General features: G+C 35.4%; 1 protein-coding gene across 1 annotated transcript in view; it reads left to right on the top strand.

Annotated features, from left to right (window-relative positions):
- Nucleotides 1-18,445, top strand: part of SPRED1 (sprouty related EVH1 domain containing 1) — a 61,770-nt gene extending 43,325 nt beyond the window's left edge. Inside the window, exons 4-6 of the mRNA XM_063160485.1 lie at nt 198-247; nt 8,244-8,402; nt 13,555-18,445. Coding sequence (XP_063016555.1) covers nt 198-247; nt 8,244-8,402; nt 13,555-14,214 — 869 coding nt within the window. The 3' untranslated portion in view covers nt 14,215-18,445. The remainder of the gene's footprint in view (nt 1-197; nt 248-8,243; nt 8,403-13,554) is intronic.
- The last annotated feature ends 3,369 nt before the right edge of the window (nt 18,446-21,814 follow it).

The following is a 21,814-nucleotide window of genomic DNA, read 5'->3' on the forward strand; positions in this document are numbered from 1 at the left end:
AGTATAGAAAATGCAGTGTAGAAATAAATCATGCTTACTAAATCAACTTTAAATGCAGTGATCTATAGGTTAAAACCATAAACAAGAATATTTGTATAATCATCACTGGATGTTGAGAGATGATGTGGATAACTGGAAGCAGTAAGTGGTAAATATGAAGAAAATAACTTTGTCTACTTTTTTTTCTTCACATGAAGGTTATCCACCCTCCCAAAATGATGTTGAAGTGGCAGAAGACTGCTTTCAAGTGAGTAAATTTTTTAATTAATAGTACATTTTTTTATTTTACAAATGTACTGAAGAGATTTTGCTCTCATTACTGAGAATAAGCAAAATAAAAGCAATAGCAAAATTCAGTTTAATGAAATAAGTTCTAGAAGAATTATCTAGAAGACTTATAAAATTATCTGTCCTAAACAAAGTAGTTATTATTTAATCCATAGGATCATTAAGTATCCCGAGTTTAATTTTTAACTTCAGTATGTGTTCAAGTTATATGTCCTCTTTGATCTTATTGAAATAAGAAATATTCTTCTGGGCAACAAAATAGAGGGATGAAGAATCTTTCTACTTATACATCCTGTTTGTTTCCTTAGATTTCCCTTTGCAGTGATAAAACTCTTTAACTTCAAATGTTTAGAGTTGAAAAGATGCTGAGACAATGGTTGAGAGAATCTGGTCCAAAGAAAGACAGAAGTTCAATTTTTAAAAACACACTGAAAATAAAGTGATCACTTACTGAGATTCAAGTTTTTATTGATCTTCTTTTTGCACTGTTCAATTTCTGTAGGTCATAATGACCTAAGAGATAAAAATTTATGTCCAACCATGCTTCAGAGCTACAGTACTATATAAGTACACCATATCATATACCATAAGTGTGGTAACACTGATGCATAGCACTGCCTGGCAATATCCAAGAATCATGTAATTAAAAAGCCAGTATAAAAAACCATTATGAATGGATATATAGCTGTAGATTAGCTATAGATACACACATGCAGAGTGAATAACTATATTATAAGTGAGGAAGTCCTACTTGTGTCTCTGTATGCTTGTCATTTTTCCCTTCTTATGTATGGTTTTAAGGGAAAGCCGTGTCTTCATTCACACATATATTCAGTTTTCAGAGTGCAGAAATTTAATTTATTATGAAGATGGCAAAGAAACAAGTAGACTCAGGGGTCTTAGTGACTATTCAGAAAACTGCTAGTGTTGCTAAGTGATTTCTTCTGGGAAGGAGTCTTGCCACTTATGCAATAATAAATCCTGTATCTGTGTAAATAGATCCAGTGTAGAACCTCTAGAACACAAAATCAAGAAAACTAGCAGCTTACTTTGAAGATATGATAGGAGACTGAGAGTCAAGCATTTGGAAAGGATACTGCAATGCAGTGGCAACACAGAAGTCTCCTGATATCTTTTCATTTACGGCAGAAGAAATGTATTACTTTGTGTAAGTGTTGGCTGCGTAATCACCTGTTGTTCTATACTTTCAGTGCTTTATTTTGAGGCACTTGAAAGTAAAATTTTTATGAATATTAGATATTTCAGATTTTTAAAAGAGATTATCTTTTTACAGGGTGAAGGAAATATGTGCCAAAGTTAATGCAGTCCTTAATCAGCTCTTAAATGACTTGCTTAAACATGCTTTGTTGCAAGGATTAATTGAACAGTTTCTACAGCCCTAATGAGATTAGAACAAACCAATTACCTCTGATTTTGCTGCCTAGTTATTACATTTCTATATAAGGATGCCAAAATTGAGGAAAATATCTGAGATTCATTATAGTTACAAATTTGTTATTGGCAAAGTGGAGGAAAGTGTATTTACAGCATCTCTTCTATACATGTGAATATCAATACACCAGCTATTTACATATGTAAGTATAGGCTTACTTTATATTCCATTTTAAAAAATAAATGTATAAATAAATAAATGTATATATCTTTAAATGTCTGTAAACCAAATTATAATTATTATTATATATTAAAATATATAGATTATATATTATTATTACATTATACATATAATGTATAAATACTCATACACCAGATATATATGTTAAGGTACAAACAATCTTGTGTGGTACAAGCCACTGGCCAAACTATCTTTTACATTCTAGACAGGAAAACATACTTAAAGACTTCATCACAGTAGATATTATTTAACTGTGGATTTGTGCTGTGGATAGATGTCCTGTTTTCTAAAAACAAAAAAGCTAGTCAATATGTCTTACCATATCTCTGCACAGCAAAGTAAAATAAGTGATACTAATACTAGAAGGAAGGAAAAAAGAAGAAACTCAGAAAACTGAATCCACCCTGGTTTAGCTATGCTTCATCTAAACTGGGTTTATGTATCAGTAACGAATCTGCAATTGCAGACTTATGAACGAGTGCAGAAAAGCTACACCATTTTAGTCACAGGCATCAGGTCTAGTCTCCAAGAACACCTTTGAAATACTAAATAGTCCACATTTTCTTTCAAATTATTAAATCCCCCCCCCCCCTTCCAAGATTGGTACTCTGATAAGAGAAAGTGGATACCCCAGGGTCCTTTTAACTTGATGTGTAAGACCGGCATTCTTTAAAGAGAATGTGTTGAGTATTTGAAGAGTTGTGTTGACTTGTCCCCCTGCTTTTTGCCACTTCTACGTTGTTTAAAAGACTTAATGATTTTTTTGTTTTCCTGTTCATTTTATAAGCTGTTTTCCTAAGTCTCCATTACTATTTTTAAGTGTGTTTTGGAGTATATCTGTGCAAGGGCATTTTGGAGTGTGGATAGAATATTAAATAGTAGTTTTTCTGTACTGTTCTAGTCATCTTACACAGCAGGAATCCTATATTTAATGTGCATTTGAATTATAAATATAGTATTTGGTTTGTACATAAATTTCATTAATGGTGGCTTGGTTCTGTTGTTTGCTTTTTTTTTTAATGAAGATGATTAGATGATGAAGAAAGCTAAACATGTTTCATAAGTTATTTTACTGGCTGGTTATATTTGGTGCTACAGAGAGCAAATAAAATGATCCAAAGAAGATCAAAAATTATCATCTCAGTGTGAAATCTCAGTGCTTCCTTGTAATATGTATTATCACATTTTATAGAAGTAGTTAGCAGAAATAGTGATTGTCCAAAAGTTGTATGTGCATATCTTAAATGTAAATCTAAAAACTGAACTCGTCTTGTGCCTTCTAGGCTAGCAATTGGCTTGCTGTGTTATACCCAGACTCACTAAATTTCTGATTTTTTAATTTACATTTTGTAAATAAAATCTCCTGGAGAAAGCATTCCTTTTGCTGAAGATCAAATTTATCATTTTAAGACATAGCTTCCTTATAGTTTTTTTTAACCTCTCTGTTGTTTCCAAATATTAAAATCCTAGTATTAAAAGAATATGATCACTTAAGGGTTTTCATGGTTACTTAAATTATTGCAATTATTTTTGGTTGTTTATTTAACTTATTCAATGCAAATTGTTCATATCATCAAATAAGTCCTAGTCTTACCAGACTCATTTCAAACAGAAATACACCAATGAGTTAAGGCAGAACTATCTGACTTCCTAATAATGCTGGTAAATGGAACCTGGAAAAGTAGATGTACTTACATGGAAATGTACATTGGGAATTTGTTCTGTTAGAAAGTTTAGATGGTTTTGGTATAAAACCTTGCATTTTGAATGTAGGAGCAGCTTGTGTAAGTCACTTTGCTTGTTTGTTAAAATACTGTCTCTGGTTATTTTCCTCTACCAAATATAAACTTATTGCTCTAAAATTCACCTAGTTTATCTGAAAAAAACCCCAAAATATATTTTTTTTCCTTAGAAGTAAATCTAAATGAAATCTAGAGTTCATACATTCAGAATTATTTTTGTAGGGGTTTTGTGGACTGAAAAATAGAGTAGTTGAGCTTTAATTTCTTTCAGTTTTTGTTGATTCAGCCATATTGGTGTTACTTATAGGCTACCAACACATTTTAACAGTTTGAAGTAATAAGAATTGGATCACTTATACTTTTCTTACTACTGGCAGAAGAAAACTGTAGACTGATAAATTGTAAGCAGAAAATAAAAAGTTTGGCTTGTTCTTTCAGAAGTACACTGGACTTTTTGTTAATAGTAAGGGGGAAAGGCCTGAAACTTACATGCATCTTAAGTGGGGTTGGTGCAGGCAGGGAAGACATTAATTGTTCATATGCTGCTCAGTAAATACACTGCTTTGTGACCTTTTCATAAGGGCCTTCAAGGACCACTCAATTTATTTTGTCTCTAAAAAAATGTTTGCAGAAGTTTTATTTTATAAAAATAACATTATGACTTTTAAGGAAATGTGAAATAATTTACCCTTGATACACTGTATTGTTTTATGGATAAGATAATACTACATGGTAAAACAGTAAAGATTAGAAATATTTAGTGCACATAATAAATTGTTTAGATCCAGTTCTTAGAACTAAAAGTAATACTAATTCATATTATCAATTTCAAATAAATCTATTAATATATTGTGCTAAACCATTTTGATTTATTAAGCTTTTTTATTGGAGTTGTATATAAAAAACAGGAGGAATTTTTTTTTCCTTCACCAGTATTCCTGGCAGCCTCTTTATATGTAGAGTTCTCTATATATCCAGGTGGTAAAGCCTTTGAAGAAAAAGACATGTCAAATATCTTATTTTTTAGTTTAAACTGTATGAAATATTTACAGTAACCTAGGTAATATTTCAGCCTATGTCAGAAACACATACCTGAAAATAATAGAGTTTCTTTGCCAAATATATTGCTCCATCAGTCTCAGATATAGCCAAAGCAGAAGGAAGTCATTCAGATGTTTTTGAAACCTATATCATTTATTCAGAATTGAAAAATTAAGGAAAAAGCATTAAAACATTTCTTGTGTTGTTAGCATCAAGCAGCAGATTTTCGGGCCTCATGGGAAGTAAATGCAAGAACTGGGATGCAGCGGAAATGTGGTCTCTCATCCATCCTTCTGTGTAATCATTAAACTTACTTAGAGGAGAACATTTTTAACAATGTTTGCAGAACAATGTTGAATTCTCTCCCAGACTTAACTCTGGCAAACTGGGAGAAGTAAGGAGAGAAAATTTGAAGAACAAGAGAAGCTCAGTCTGGTTTTCATTTTCTCTACAGCTGTCATCTGGCTTTGAATTCTGCTGGAGAGCTACAGCTGGAGTCATTTTATTGCTTTACCCAGCATCCTTTTGCTTGTGCGCACAGAAATGTTTTAGTAGTCTTGGAAAAAAATTCAGAGTATCTCTTAGCAACCATAGGACAGTAATTATTATACCAGCAGCTGGGAGCAAACCAGATTTCCGTTGTGCATTAAAAACTGGCGTAGGTTGCTTTACAGATGATACTGAATAACCTATGCCAGTACTGTACTTTGCAGGCTGTGGTTAAAGAATATTGAATGTGGGCGGTGTAATTGTTTTGGACAGTAGAAAGGGAGAATGTGTGCATCTGTGTTAGTGTGTGATACTCTGTATATTTGTTCTGTATATGTTCTTGTGGAAAACTTTATATGTTTGCTTCTTACTTAAATGCATTTTCAACACAATACCATTTTTGTTTCTAGGGCTTCCTACTTCAGATTGTCAGTGTTTCCATTATAAATGTGGGTTTTCAGATGTTTATGACCTTTTAATAAAACCTCACATTGGAGCAGGAAGTTGTCCAAGGAAAAGGTTTTTGATACTAATAAGCGTGGTTTGACTGTATTAAAACTGCAGTTTAGTTAAAAGCAGAGAGTTCACCATGTTCATCTTGCATTTCTGTAATTCAGCCTAGTGAATATTTATTGGCTAAAGGACTGACATGATTGCTTTTTATTTTAATACCAGAAGTTAGTCTGTGTCCACTTACCTGTACGGTATAGGATGGTAAGCTGAGCACTGTGCTTTCAGAAATGCTGTTTGGCGAGTTCTTGCCTTACAAAAGGTCACATGCTTTTCTCTGTCTGCTGCCACCCTGAAATTTGTCCTTGAAGTCAATTAGTTTGAATTGTGGTATCTGTGTTGGAATTTTCTAAAAGCATTCTTTGATAATTGCTGTGTATAGGGCATGAAGGTTTGCTTTAAGATTAAGGTTTGGGTTTAGTGCATCATGTGGCACTGCTAGTTAGCACAGTCAGAGGTGATCCGTGCCTGTGTCCTTCATTAGATGGAGCCCTCCTTGAGTGCCAAGGGAAGTACTTGTGTCTGCCTGTGTGAGCATGTGCATGTGTCCTTTTTGCTCTATAGTGTAGATAGTTTCTTTTTAAAGAAGAAAGGCGTGAATCACCTGCAGGGACAGGAAATAATGCAGGCTGCTGCAAATCTCACCCAGGGATAAAAACAGGCTTGTGAGTAGTATATGTTTTTTTCCCTGGGAAGGAAGGAGTAGAAGTTTTTGCAGCTTGCTCCCTTCTTCCTAGACCACTCAAGTTTATAATAGCCAGGGGAAGGGGAAAGGGGATGCTTATCACTGTGATTTCTGTAAAATGGCTTCTGGCTCTTAGCTTAAATGCTTGTAGTAATTTTAAACATTGCTCATACCAAAAATGGTTGTTCCTCATTTTGAATACAGTTCTTCTGTAGTTTGAGCCACTGTTTTGGAAGCTTTTTATGTTATTGGGCAATCTATCTGCAGGAGTACCTCCTGCTGTGCAGATGTTTGCTATAGCACTAATATTTGATGCTTTTTGCTCTTAAAATAAGTATACATATATGAAGTCCAATTCTTTTTAGTCATTCCAATATTTCTTTTATACTCATTTTCCAACAATGTTTGACCAGAAAATTTAATTTTGACAATAACAGGGTCAATTACTTTGTGGTGGTGTCATGCTTAAGGATCTGCCAATAGTACTTCTTTTTGGTATTTTGCCTGTCTTCAAAAATTTTCGGGGGTACTTTATCCTGATTGAGTGAGCTTTTGACTTTCTTGGCGTGTATGCTCTGTAGTATTAATTATGCTGATCATGAATGAATTACTAAATTTAATATTTCCCCACATGGGGCTTCTGAAACAATAGATATAAATTTAGTGATGTGATGATTTTTTTCTCCTACAAAATCAGCTACAGACCAGCCAGCTACTTCAAGCTATCTAGATCTCTTAAAACTTGATACATTAGGCTTTTATGTATGTGAGGTACTAATGTAATCCTAGAATAAGTTCCTTAAGTACTTTGATAAGTGAAAACTAATGATTCTGGGTCAATATTTAACCTGCCAAAACTTTAGGTTTGCCTCTGCCTCAGTATTTTTCTGTAGTATTCTTATTCTTTTCCTCTAAATGTTTTCTTGATACATACAAATCCCTGTAATAAAGCTGAAACATTCTCATTGCTGGAAGCTGGATGATGCCAGAATTTTCTCAGTGCTATCCACGATGACAGCCAGTTAACTTTACAGCATCCCTCAATGCAAACAAAACATACAGTATATTTTTGGCAGCTCAATGGAATTTGTATCAAAATGCTGTGCTGTATCCTTAGTATGTCCCAGTCAGTCAAGCTTAAAGAATGAGAACTGTTCATTTTTCAATTCATTTCAGAAACTGGATCATCTTACAAGCCAGTATTCCACCCAAACATACTTCCTGTTCCTTCTTTTAAATAGCACAGGTCCTGCAGCTATCTCATAATGTATTGCTTCATAGTCTCATTTTTGTATCGAGTTGCCTGATAGAACTTTAATTACAAAGTGACTGTCATTCATGTCTAATGCACACTTGGTGCAATTAGATATTTTAATTGAGCCAGTATAGGTTATTTTTTTTTCTTCCAGCTGATTTTACTTTTAATTTATTAAAAGATCTGACTAGCTTTTGCCTTATAAAATAGTCTCCAAATTTTTTTTCTCCAATTGTGTTTTTGTAAATACTGGCAGCTTCATGGGTAGTTAGAGAAAACATCTCAGAGACAGGTTAATATCTATTTCCTTAAAGAAGTCTGATTTTGCAACTGTATTTCAATGGCACGTATCTCTAGTGCCCAAGTTGTGTACTGTCTGCAGAGAAATTCTGTATTTATAAAGGCTGATTCAAAATAAAGAAAATACTTGCCTGCTTCTAAATGCTTTAAAAAAATGTGCATTTAAGATTACTAGTGTTTATAGATACCTCTAACACATTATATGGAATATTAACACACTTATGTATGCACTGGTTGGATTTGGTGTTGTTTTTATATAAATGCAAAAATCATCTCATGGAAGTTCCTTATGTGTTCTAGACTGCTCAAGAAAATACATCAGGTTCACTAATGAAAGATCACCTTTTTCAACATGAAACTGTAGTAACCAGTGAAACTTACAACAGTGCAAATTTACGGCCTTCAACATTTGAGGATTTCAACACCAGGAGAGCCTGTTTTCCTAGCCAACCTAACCAGGTAAGTAAATCAACAAAAGAAGCAATCCTTACTTTGCTTGCTGTATTAATGGCACAGTATGTAGTTTCTGACAAGAAATCACTGCGTTCCAAGTCCATGTACTTTCAACTTCTTGAAATGTTCGATACAAACTTTGCAGCTGAAATATTATAGCATTATTATGACAGAGGTAAAGCTTTGTGAAGGTATTTAGCTCTCGTTGTAGTGCACCAGACTACATGAATAAATATTTAATTTCTTTGAAGTCTGTTTTTGTATTGCAGATTTCAGTATCTGCAGCCTTAAAAAGCTGTTCAGTTTTTTTCAGAAAATGTTCATTGGACATTAGCTCAATCTTAGTTACATGTATATTAATACTGTTTTGCTTAGAAATATTAAAAAGTATTCAGCCATCGGTACAGCTATATATCACTATACATTTTTCTTTTTTTCTAAAGCTAAAAGAACTGAGTTTTTGTAGACTGTGGAAGTAGTCTTAGTAAGTTGGATTACAATTAATTTGATGGTCTTATGTCTAGAACCAAAGACATAGAAAGCTTTTAGAATATGCTGAATAACAGATGTCAAAGCAGAATGCAAGTTCAGGTAGTTCTGAAGACTTACAAAAATAATTCTACTGCTTATAATAAAACTTTTTAGTACCTTCAGTTATTTTTGCAGAGAAAAATAGGACTGTACTTAAGTCTTATATCAGCTACTTTTAATCTGTTTTATTGGGCAAAAGAAGCAAGCAGTGTTATCTGGGGAACTCAGAAGCTTGAAATTACTATTTTTTTATCTTTAATCGTTGATCTACTCCAATTATCTCTTCATGTACATCACCTCATATTTTTGTTTCTGTTAAGGTACATGTTTACCTTTTGTTTCTGTTAAGACACATATTTTTCTCTCTTCTCGTTTACTTTCAAAGAGAATTGTAAATGTTTTTTAGAATAGAATGGATTGGTGATGAGGTTATTGCAGCTAATGGCTACAGTACTCAGTGATATATGTCCTGTTAGTCTTCTTTGCATTGTAAAGAAAAGTGCAGCAGCTTGAAATGCCTGTATATTTTAAAAGCATGTATAAAATTGACTACTGAAAAAGTAATAATTTAGATTGTGTTAAACTGATTAATCTGTGTCTGTCTGATAGAAATTAAATAGAGATTTCTTTCAAATGACAATGTTAGAATTCAGTTCTTGAAAAGTGAAGTTATGGGAGATTCCATGAAAATTTAAGCAGATATTCTTTTAAATATTTTTCTCCTGTTGTAGCACCTCCTGCCAGCAACAGACACTCTCTGCTTTTTGCATGGTCTTGTGGTACACACATTTGGAACATAGGCGGGTCACCAGAACTTCACATTCTTTATGTGCACACACTGCACTGGTCTGCTAAACTCCATGCATGTGACCAGGTGGCACTACAGATCTTGAGCTAATTCATGGGTTTATTTCAATTTTGTGTAAATAAGTTTGAATATTCTTACTTTAGAGTGTGCTCATAAGTTAAATAGCTCAAGAAGTACATGCTCCAACTAAATAAATTATTAATGACAATTAAGATTTTACCTGTAATATTTTGACTGTTAGTAAAAACTACTCAAGTCCTTCAGCTTTCCAGCTTCTGATACATGGATGTGTGTTAAACTTAGTACTTTGCAATGATGTAGGCAGCTGCTGGTGTCTTCATACTGAGAAGCTGCAAGATGAGCAAAATCAGGTGTAATTCTTTGAGGAGAGGCAGCAAAGGCTACAGTGCCGAGCAAGTGACTGTGCCTTGTTTAAAGGTGCGCACTTTCAAGTAAGGTGTGATACTTGTGGGTTCAGTTGCACCAACAAAAATTTTCTGTCTGATTTCCAGTTGGCTAATCGTGTTCGGAATCAGATTCTCTGTGAAATTTCAGTTTGCTGTAACATTCGCCCTCCCTTCCTGCTTCAGCTTCACATAGATAACATTTGTACTGAGTTTTAGTTTTGACTGTTTAGAGGACTAAGTGCATTATTTTCATTAAATTTTGCTGCTGTTTTACCTATGTAAATTTGGATTGTGAATTGTTCAAAAGTTTTCATGTACTTCATGCATTCACATAGGTCCCATTTAATACCCAATGAGTAAGCTCTTTTCAGCATTTCTTCAGTTTGCTTATTTTTCAGTACGTTCTGCTCCAAAAATATTTCTTAATATCAGTGCCTTAAAGAATGTAGCAGTGCCTTATTTGTAACGTGCCAGTTAAGCATTTTTAGGTGTTGGACTCAAGACTTGAAAAAAATAAATTAGTTCTATGTATGTGGTGTGTTCTGCTCAAACAAATAAAAAGCCTTCAAAGGCTAAGGAGAGGTCAGATTCTACCATTGTTAGTGTTTGTAGTAATCTTTAATGGCTATTAACTGTCTGGGCAATGGGAAGTTGAGGGGGTGTTTTTGTATTGAGGATTCAGGGTTTTTTCTTCTAAACAATGGGTTTTATTTACTGTCTTAAGTGCATGCATAATATTCTATGTGGACAGCAGGGTAAGGATCCTATATGCCTTGGAATTTAATAACTTTTACGGCTTTTTTTCTTAAATAAATTTATGCTGTAAAATTTTGAAATAAACCCATTAGCCATAGTTAGTTATTTCTGCTAAACAATAGATTATTCCTCTTGTTTGAAACAGAATAGGGCTGAGAAGCAGTCTGCTTTTATAAGCAAAGGGGAAGCTTAACTGCTTGTATAGGAGCCTGGGGAAGTATGGAAGAGAAGCAATGTTAGCTGAATAGGGTATAACCTTTCTTCTCCCTGTATCCTTGAAACCTTGTGGAAGTTCAACTATGTGGCTTGGAGCCAAGGAAAAAAAATTTTTCTTGTTAGCATACTCCAGTTGAAAGTCCCCGGGCAAAGCATCTCTAATTACAGTTCTGTACTCATCACACAAGGATTGTTGAGCAGGGAAGTGATGGTTAGAGCATGCTACAGATATTCTTACATAATCAGAAGATAGCATATTTTAAGAAGCTCTTCCTTCCTCTTTTCCAGCTGCCTTCCCTTTTCCCTTGTCTGTCTCTACCCCAAAATCAGGACATGCAGACTTCAGCACAGTAGGAGTATAGATGCATGCAAAGTGACATAGAAGTGTTTTAACCTAAAACATCTTCAGTAGTTTCACACACTGCAACAGATTAGGAACATGCAGTTCAATTGTTGTACTTGACTATGGAATGGTGACACATTAATTCTCATTAATTTGAGTACTAATAAGATAAACTCTCTCATTTTATTGATGCCAAAGATTATTCCCAAGTAATTCAAGATTCTGGAAGAATTTGTAAGACTAACAGGTTAGAGAGAGGAAGGGTATTCTGTCTTTTCTGAGAAATGGTTTACAGGCTGTGCACTAGACAGAGAAAAAGGCAGAATTTGACTTGAAGCCCACTCATAATCTGGCTCTGATTATAATAGCCCTACAGTGTAGAAAAATAATTGTCTGCCTGGAAGGTGGAAATACTGAGGCATACTGAGACTCTTGCTTTTTTGCTGCACTGCCTGCTATTTTCAGGAGCTACTTTTATAAACATGCTAAATTTTCATCCTGTAATTATTTGCACCTTTTCTTGCAAGTCACTTCTAATGTGATTTCAGTCACATTTAGTGGCAATTCACTATCTTACACTTAGATATCTAAGGCCTATAATATTTCAGTTTGGACGATTCTCTTAATTTTGTCATCTTTATCAACTTTTTCATGTTCCCACGCCCTTTTATTGTGAGGGAGAATAAACAAGAATTCTCACCTTATTTCTCTGATGGTTTTGTATGTATTTAGCACATTCCTTACTACTTGCCTTTTGAAGTATAAGGTCTTAAATATTGGTCAGTTCATTACAAGCTGAGAATTTAAAAAGTACTTGGGTCTCTGCCTGCTTGTGTCCTAAACTAATCAATATAAGGACTGTACATTATCTAAGGAGAGACACATTCAATAACAGAGGCTGTTATTGAATGTTCTTCATACTGTGAAATCCTTATGTAGAACACAGCCTTGATAATTAGTTACCAGTATTCAGTGCTCTTGTTATGAATTTAAGAGAGTTTGAAGACTTAGAGTAGGAATTAAGGAAAGCTTCTCCTGGATAACACAGTAGTGAATGTCTCCATTCTCGGCCTGTTGTCTCTGCCTGGTTAGGCTTAGGATGGCCTTGAGGCAGCCCGCGCTCCAAAGGACGAAAGCACTCTTCAGATTTTTCGGTCTTCAACATTGTTTATTAATTCTTATCTACAAAGTTGTCTGCCAGCCTGACAGAGGTCTACCCAGCAAGACAGCCGTGGGCACACTGACCTCCCTCTGGGCGGTCATCTATTTTTATACTAAAAACAACGCATAAGATATTTACCTTTACCTTCCAGTACCTTTTACTTTTATTAACAAGTGCAGATTTAGTGTGAACGAATCCCAAAGTGCCAGCATCACCATCAAAGATGGATGACAAGAAGAAGAGCAGAAGGACAGGGCACGCCCTAATTCCTCCATCTAGCCTCCTAAGAACTCCCCTATACCAAGATCCCAAAACCTGTGCTTTCACCCTGTGAATAATCAATTCCTTCACCACTTATTACCAAGTGATCCTCTCGTCCTCATATAGGTGGCACATCCCGTGCAGGGTCAAAATCCAACCACCAAGCACTCCTGGCAACATTCCAGGATTTCCGAGCCCCCCCAAGGGTTACCTCAGCAACTCTGGACATCAGGAGTGATGTGCTGAGTTCCCACATGAATATAGCAGGGAGTTAGCCCTAAAGCAGCAGATCATCACATGAAATCAGCACATAAGGCATAATTAGTCTGTGGAATTCGTTTCCACTTTAAGATGTTAATTCTCTAATTTTGAGAATAATTCACAGATCTGCATCAAGTTTTATGTGGATACCAAAATACCCAAAGCTCTTACGAGAGACCAAAAAGTCAGGAAAGAATACTGAAGCTCATAGACCTAATACCCTACAGAGGACTCATTATTGTGGGGATATTTGTAAATTTTAGTAGTGAGAAAATAATCTGAATTTTTTATCCTCAGTCAGCAAAAGAAAAAAGTTTTGGTTTTTTAGTTTTCTAATCTAAGTTAACATTGTAAGTGGACATAAATTTGGGACTTCACCATAGTAACTTCTCTTACTTTGCCTTACTTTTCAGGTCCCACTGAAGTCAATCAGACACGTTAGTTTTCAGGATGAAGATGAAATTGTCAGAATAAACCCTCGTGACATTTTGATACGTCGTTATGCAGACTACAGGCATCCTGACATGTGGAAGAATGATCTGGAGAGGGATGATGCGGACTCAAATATACCATTTTCTAAATCAGACAGTAAAAAATCTGACTATTTATACCCATGTGGAGATGGAACTAAGTTGAATTCCCTAAAAGACTCAAAGAGTTCTGTGGTATTTAAAACTCAGCCTTCCTCATCAAAATTTAAAAACTCAAAAAGAAGAAAAGAGGATGGTGAGCGTTCCCGCTGTATATACTGCCAGGAAAGGTTTAATCATGAAGATAATGGCAGAGGAAAATGTCAAGATGCGCCAGATCCTATTAAAAGATGTATCTACCAAGTTAGTTGCATGCTTTGCGCAGAGAGCATGCTGTATCACTGCATGTCAGACTCTGAAGGAGATTTCTCTGATCCTTGCTCGTGTGACACTAGTGATGACAAGTTCTGCTTACGCTGGTTAGCACTGGTGGCGCTCTCGTTCATTGCTCCATGTATGTGCTGCTACCTCCCCTTGAGAGCATGCCATCACTGTGGTGAGGTGTGTGGGTGCTGTGGAGGAAAGCATAAAGCTGCAGGATGAATCAGTCTTGTGCCAAACAGAGCTGAAAAATCTTTGTTTCCAGGAAGCATCTAACTTGGATTTGTGGAAGCTTTTTGGCAAGCTGAAGGGAATCTTCTTTCACGTAAGAGATGCTTGATGTGGAGGAAGCAACGAGACTTGTCAGACCTTGGCATTTTACAAGTGCTAGCCACGCCTAACTATTTGCTTTGAGCGCGTGGCATTTGTTGCAAGTTGTGAAGGAGATTTTGCGAAGGAAAGCCTGTTCTTATTATTGGCTATAAAATGAGTATATAAACTATGATTATACTAAAAGGGATTAACTTTTGCCACTTTGTACATTCATGGTTTAGGTGAGGGGGCTCTTTTAAAAGGATTAAAACTTATCTGAGGGGAAATTTTAACTAAAAGTGCACTAGTGACAGTTGATTTAAGATTAAGAAAAGTTAATACTCAGCTCAGCAAATGAGAAATGAAACTGATTTTAAGTGCAACTAAATCACTTATTAATAGTTTTTTGGAAGCAACTTTATGTATAAATAACAAATGTTTATATTTAACTAAATGTGTAAGGTACGAATTATTACTTGTTAAACTTTCCTTCCCTCCGATATAGTAGGTATGGACCATATCTACTGTCACATTCCATGGTAGTATTTTAAATAGTTAATTTAGTTGCATTTTTATTCCAGATGGACAAATTGATATTTTCAGTCCTGGTTCCCTTCAGCTACAGTTTGTGTTGAGTTGTATCCATGCATTCTGATAATCTAAAAACCTTTAAAATATTAATTATTCTAGTCTTGAGTGACCAATATTTTTTTTGTTAAGCACAGATGTAATTGTCTAAAATGTTCTTGTTAGAACATAACATTTATTTTTATATATAAATGACTTTGATTTCAACATAATAGCAAGAAGGACGTTGTTTCTGTTGTTCAACCAGCAAGTTGTTTTCTTTTGGGGTGTCCTCCAAAAATACTTTCTTGCATATTCAAATGTTCATTAAGCAAAAGGTACATTAAGGCAGTTGTAACAAATTGTCACCAGTGTTCTTGTTTATCCTTCTGTTAAACTAGGATCCTGTTCAGCTGTTTATCAAGTACTATGATTAAAACAAAAGATTAATAACAAAAGTGAAATTGTTTTCATTATTTTGAACCACAACTTTTTCTAATTTGAATGGGCAAGAACAAAAGTACTGTGTGTTTTTTTCAAAAAGAACAACAGAAGACTTAGCTTGAGAAATAAATTAAAGCCCAGGCAAAACTGAGTGAACTTCTTAATTGGGGAAATTTGAAGGCAGGGCTGGGGAGGGAGGCTGGAGAGTGCGTGTCTATGTATGTGTATGAGTGCTGGTATATTGTGTATGGTATTTCTTATGGTTTTGTACTTAGTAAGTCTAACTTTCAGGTAAGAATTAATCAATTAACCCACAGAGAATTTTTAAAAGCATTACATGTTGTGCTGTGTTATAAAATAAGAATCATTTACTACTTATTAAAAACATGTAAAACACTGAAAAACAGTCATAATTCATTAGCAAACATGCCTGTTTGACATCTTGGCTGGAGTGGGACAGATTGTCTTTAGTATGCCCTTGTTCTTAAACACAAAACCAAATAATTTCATTTTAAAAATGCATTACTTTTCTCACTTACATGCATTTCTTCAATATATTTTGTGTAATTTTTTTTTGCATGTATCTGTCCCCTTAATTTTCCTTTGTAGCCCAGAAGTAAAATGAGCAAATGTATATAACTATCTGTCTGTAAAATACTTTTTAAAAGAAAACATTTATATTTATATTACAGCTTGACTTGACCACCTTGTGTACATAGATCATCTCAAAGTATTATTTCACATTGAAAAAGATGACAAATATCTTGATAACTATAGAAGTTATGGAAGAGCTTCTAGTTTTGTATTCAGAGTTGATTGGATGGCTGAAGTCCAAGAATATGACACAGTAGCAGCAGTCATGGTTTTTGGGTTTTTACTGTTTATGTATTTGAAAGCTGCTACTCTGGTTGGTTTTCATGCTTCACACATTTTCAGCTAAACTTGGTTGCCTAGAATAGACTGTTAACTTTAAAAACAACTTTCATTAAAAAATGGTGATGTTTTTCTAGTGAATGAGAGAATATTAATATTTGTAAGTGCTAAGTTCCTAATTGAAGGTGGAGAGGTATGAACAACCTAAGAAAAGAACTTGCTGGCTGTATAAGAAAATGCTATATAATCACACTGTATATATACTTCAGAAAGAAATTAGTTTTAGCAATTTCCTCTGAGCACTATACAACATAGTGAAACTCCTGGTCCTGTACTGTATTTTATATGACACATATACTTTAATATTTTTACTAAATGTGTGCATTAATATTTTCACCTTGCATTTAACCACTTTGCTGCTAAACTGTTTTCACCTTTTGCTTTTCTCTTTGAAGACTTGTATCATCTAAAACGGGCTACTGAATGGGCCCATGCTCGCTTGTTCCTGTTGTGCAGCAAGTGTCAGCCAGCTTGCCTGGTTGGAGAGACCAAACAAATGCAGAGATCCGAGGTTGCATAAGGCTTGGTTTCAGTGGCAGGCACGTGTACGTTTTCTCTGGTGCTAGGGATCTCGCCCACTGTTACATTTAGGAGATGAGCAGTGGAAGTGGAAGTAAACCCATTCCAGAACAGCTTGTTACATCCATACATCTTCTGGTTTTGGTGGCACGTAACATTCATTCCATCTCTTCTGAAATACTTTCTTGGGCATTTGGAAATAGAGAAATTTCTTCTCCGATCCATAATGCTTGCCCTTAACATCCGAGCTGTACTTTGTCGGGCATGTAGTATCAGAGCTTTGTGCTGCTTGGAGGGGACCCGAGCCTTTGGAAGCCTCCACTGAATGTTGAGTCCCTCGCTCGGTGAAAGCCTCGGTTACGGTGAAAGCCTCGGTTACGGTGAAAAGCGTTTGCCCTTTGGGAGGGGGGAGCTAAGGGAGCGCGGCGCTCGGGCGCCATCTGCTGGGGAAAGCTCGGCGGCCTCAGGCGCCGCTCTTGGTGACGCCGCAGTTAACGGGCTGTCCGTGCACGGCTTAAGGCGCGCGGTTAGGGTGTGCTTTAGCCGTGAATTTACACAATACTCATTTGCAGTCTGACTGGGATGCTTTAGCTCACCGTGCCTCTTAAGCTGCATTATTAATACTGAAGTAAAAAATCCTTTAGCTATATATTTTGTTAGGTTTAAATTTGTTGTGATGGCCTGTTACAGGAGCATAAGAACCAGGAATGAAATGAAAATTCCTTTGATTGTGTCATTGGGCTTCTAAGAAAAGGGGTTTATGATTATAATTATTTTATGTATTTCCCCTCTTGAAGTTCTTCCCACAGCAAAGGGATGGAGTTTTGATGCTCGTGCTGAGGGAATTTGGTCTTTTGTGATACAAATCAAGTTGTGAGTATGCACAGGTGGGTGTGTGCTCTCACACATGAAATTCAGTGGCTGTGAAGGATACACCAACAGCTGTGTGCATGGTTAAAGCAATATCTAGTGATAATCTACAATTATTATGGTAACTGTTTAGTAAACAGCACAGCATCATAAAACTCTTCGAGAGCTTATAGAAGTTTCAGTCTTAACCAATGCAGTTTCCTCTAGAGAAGCAAATGTATTTTAAAGAATGCCGTAATTGTGCATGCTGGAATATAACATTCCCATTTTGGATGAGTTCTCCTCAGAATGATATGTTTGTGTATATCTGAAGGGTGATGTTGAACACTTATGTAAATAATGCCCAGGTTTAAATTAGACTTTAAATCTTTTCCAAGCTTATGGCACAATGTGCAACCAGTACAGCTATACATTCATATTAGTAAAATGAAGATCAGGATTGCTGGCTGGCAAAAAAACCCCAAGAACTTTAACAAGATGCCTTATGGTACTATTAGTCCAGCATCTGGGTGGATAAAACTTGTTTACTTTGGTGCATTTACAAATATTAAGAGGGGTTGAGGAGGATGTTGGATTTTCATTTTGGTTTTTTTTTCCCCCTGAAAGTTTCCCTTAATTGCAAAAGTTGTGGTTTGTTAAAGAAATCAAAGCATTTGGTGAAAAAGCAGCCTTCATGTTTAAAGCTGTGGTATGAGCTGTACATGGTTTTTCTTCTTTTGCTTGGTGCCATATGCTTTTCACCCTAATGACCTCAAAGTGCCTCATGTGTATATTGTTTCCATTAAACCTCAACTGCTATTTGTGTCTACTAAGTGATGTATAATTTAATTAACTCATCCCATAGGTGTTTGCGTAAAGAATATGAATCTAGCTTGTTACTTTGAGTATATAATGTAAATATGTCTTTAAGTTTGTAACTGGTTTGTTACATCATATCCTTCTAAGTTGCCGAAGTAGATAACACCATAAAAACCGTTTCAATGTTTTTTCCTGTAATTACATGATTAAAACTATATTGAAATGAAAAAATATGTTTTCCCATTCTGTGTTGGTGTTGCTCAGAACAGTGCACATGAAATGTTGCAGCTCAAGAACAGAATAAAAAGAAGTAAATACAGGTATTACCTTCAAACTCCAACATCTTTCATTGTAGGAAGCATTTTTAAGAATTGCTGTAATGTTTTAAAGAAAAATGAGCTTATACCAGTTTGCTTTGTATGCACAGCAGTACTTGTTGACATCATGCTGAGGAGGTCAAGATTCCTTTACATAAAACATATATATCTGAATTCCCACTTGACCCCACCACAAAAATGTGTATCTCTGAATATAATTCTAACCTTGTGTAAGTTACTGAATAAGATACACACCAGAAACGGAAGGGAAATGAATCAGTCTATGAAGAAAAATGAACAAGTAGAAATCTGTGAGACTGTAATTTGAAAGTTCAGTGGTCAGGGTTTAGGATAGATTATTTTAAATTGAATTGTATTTGCCTCTAGGTTTTACAAATGCTTTCTTATTGGTTACAGCCAATAAAGTAATTCTTCCTGTTCATTTGATCAGTTGCTAACCTGAAGAATTTTTATTGCCAGGTGTAAATTTTACATGGACTATTAAGTGTAGATACTTGTGCTTTTAATTGATGATGTGAAAATGCACCTCTACCAGAGAAATGAAGCAGACAAATGAATTGAATGACGAATAAGGTGAAGAGCTAGTAGAGAAAACTATAGAACTATGTGAAAAACAAGTATGAGAAAGCAGTTCAGCATTAAATATGGTTTCATATGACTTAGAAACCTAGTGTTACATCTCACACAAATCTACCTTAATGTAATGATTAATGCATAATCTTCTGGCTTTGAACAAGAAAAAAGGATAAGTAAGGGGTACTTGTTCTTTTAATTTTCTCGTTGATTTCTTTTTCTTGGTCTTTTTTCTCTTTTTTTTTTCTTTTTTTTTTTTCTTCTGGGCTTGTTTTTTTTTTGGTTTGGGGGGTTTGTGGTGGTGGTGGATTTTGTGGGGGTTTTTGTTTCTTATTCTTTTTTTCCGTTATTCTTTTTTTCTTTACAGCTGAGTCAGTTGCTGGAGTTCACAGACCTGGTGGCCAGTTTCTAAAGACAATTCACAAAAATATCCAAGTCATTTACCAACTAATACTCAGATTTTGTATCACTGTTTCCTGAGCCTTTTGGCTTACTGTTGTGGATCACTATGGGATCCTGTGCCAAAGACTTCAATCTGTAGTATTGTATCATCACTTCCATAATCTGAGAACACTGAGCTGTAATTTAAGAGTTTGGAAACAGACATAACAAGTAAATGAATGACAATAAAAAATAATCCACATTTTATACCTTTAATTTGAGATTGGACAGTGTGTATACACACACAATGGGATCTGACTTAATTGTGCTTTGAGTAATGTGTACTGTGAGTCACTAACAATACTTGGTTTTACCTAGAAGGAAAAGGAAAGAAAGAGAGAAGTCAGTTCTTCAAGAAACTTGTATCTCTAGATATCCGTGCCCTGACTTGAGGGGTTTGGGAATATTTAAGACTATAATGTCTTTGTCAGAATAAGCTTCTCAGATTAATTGTGATTTCAGCTAAGTGGTGGTTTGGCAGACTCCAGGCACATCTCAGTATCCACCAAATTAAATCCAATGTTTTTAGCAATATGCAATTATCTGTTTCAGTTCAAGATAATGCACAGGAAAAATTATTTCATGTTTGGCATTCGCTGCTTTTTTATTTTTTAAACCACCAACAAAAACCTCTTCTGCATTCTGATCTTGAGTAATATGAATCAAGGTAAGTAAGCTGACCAAATAATAAATGTTTGAAAGAAACACCCTTCTAAATGTAGACCCAGTACTGATCAATCAAATCTGTTCCTGTGGTAAGTGCTAAAAGTAGCTATAAGAAAGCCTGTTAAGATGATTAAACTTACTGTTGCATGTAAAACTGGCTTTGAGTTAGGGGCTAATCTTCCTTACTCCAATATTGCAACCTGCCAAACCATTCCTGTATGAGCTCTCTCCTTCCAGTACTACATTTGTAGGATACAAATGTATTTACAGCTGACACCTCCTAGCTCTCTGTGTAAGTAACTTGCCATTTTGTATCCCATGTAAACAGCAAGTGGTCTAGTGAACCACTTCTTTCAAACTGAAAATATTGTTTCTGTGAAGTAGAAGGGGGTTGTGCAAACATATTGCCGCTGTCAGCAGTTATCAGTGCCCTTTGCTGGAGCTGGCTGTCTCTTTGTACCTGACAATGTGCTTTGGTGCTTTTCTGTTGTTGCTTTTATTGCCTGTGAGCGAAGTGTTACAGTGACTTGTTCTTTCCTGTCTTTTCTCCATAACTTGTGCCCTTTTTCTTTCTGTGTGGTCTGAAGTTGTCTTCAGCTTTCTCTGCCAGTATATAAAGTTTTTACAGTCTCTGTGTGCATCTGATGATGATAGCTGCTAATTACTAAATGCCCATTGTAAATAGTATTTAAAAGTTGTATTGCAAGCCTCAAAAGAGTTTGAAATACTACATCACTCTTGAATATAGTAATGCTGAGAAGTTGTCTCCATTAAGTGGGCATTCAGCCACAGACTGACCAATCCAAAAACTGTTTTCCAAGTCTGATATGGTTTTACCTAAGTTTTCTTTTGTCTCTTACCTATTTGCATTTAACTGTTTATAAGATGGACAATGGGCTAGATTCTGCAAAACATTGGGAGACTCTTTTCAAGGGGAGCAAGAAAACTAAAACACTGAAACTCTAAACAACTGTTGGTTTGCTCTCTTGTCCTAAAAATCACATTGGTAATAGAGTTAAATAATTTTAACAGTTGTTAGACCTATGTTGAAACCAACGAGGTGGAACAAATTAGTTTGAGAAGGTTGTCACTGTTGGCCTTCAAGAGTACAAGAGACACTTGAGTCACCAGCTGTGCAGGATCCACTGTTCTTGTTTTCCATGACTCTACAGCTAAGTGTTAAAAATGCTGCTTATGAAGGAGAGAACTCTTTTTCTTTCAGGGCTACTTCTCTCATGAGAATGGTGAGTGACTCTTCCTGCTTCCTTGGGCTTAGTGGTCTTCTGTTAGTTCTTAGAAGCCTGGAAATTGGTGGAGACGTAAGAATGGTGATCCCTGCAAGGCAAAGAGGTACACTGTGG

Source organism: Melospiza melodia, chromosome 6, assembly GCF_035770615.1.
Source record: "Melospiza melodia melodia isolate bMelMel2 chromosome 6, bMelMel2.pri, whole genome shotgun sequence".
Lineage (NCBI taxonomy): Eukaryota > Metazoa > Chordata > Aves > Passeriformes > Passerellidae > Melospiza > Melospiza melodia.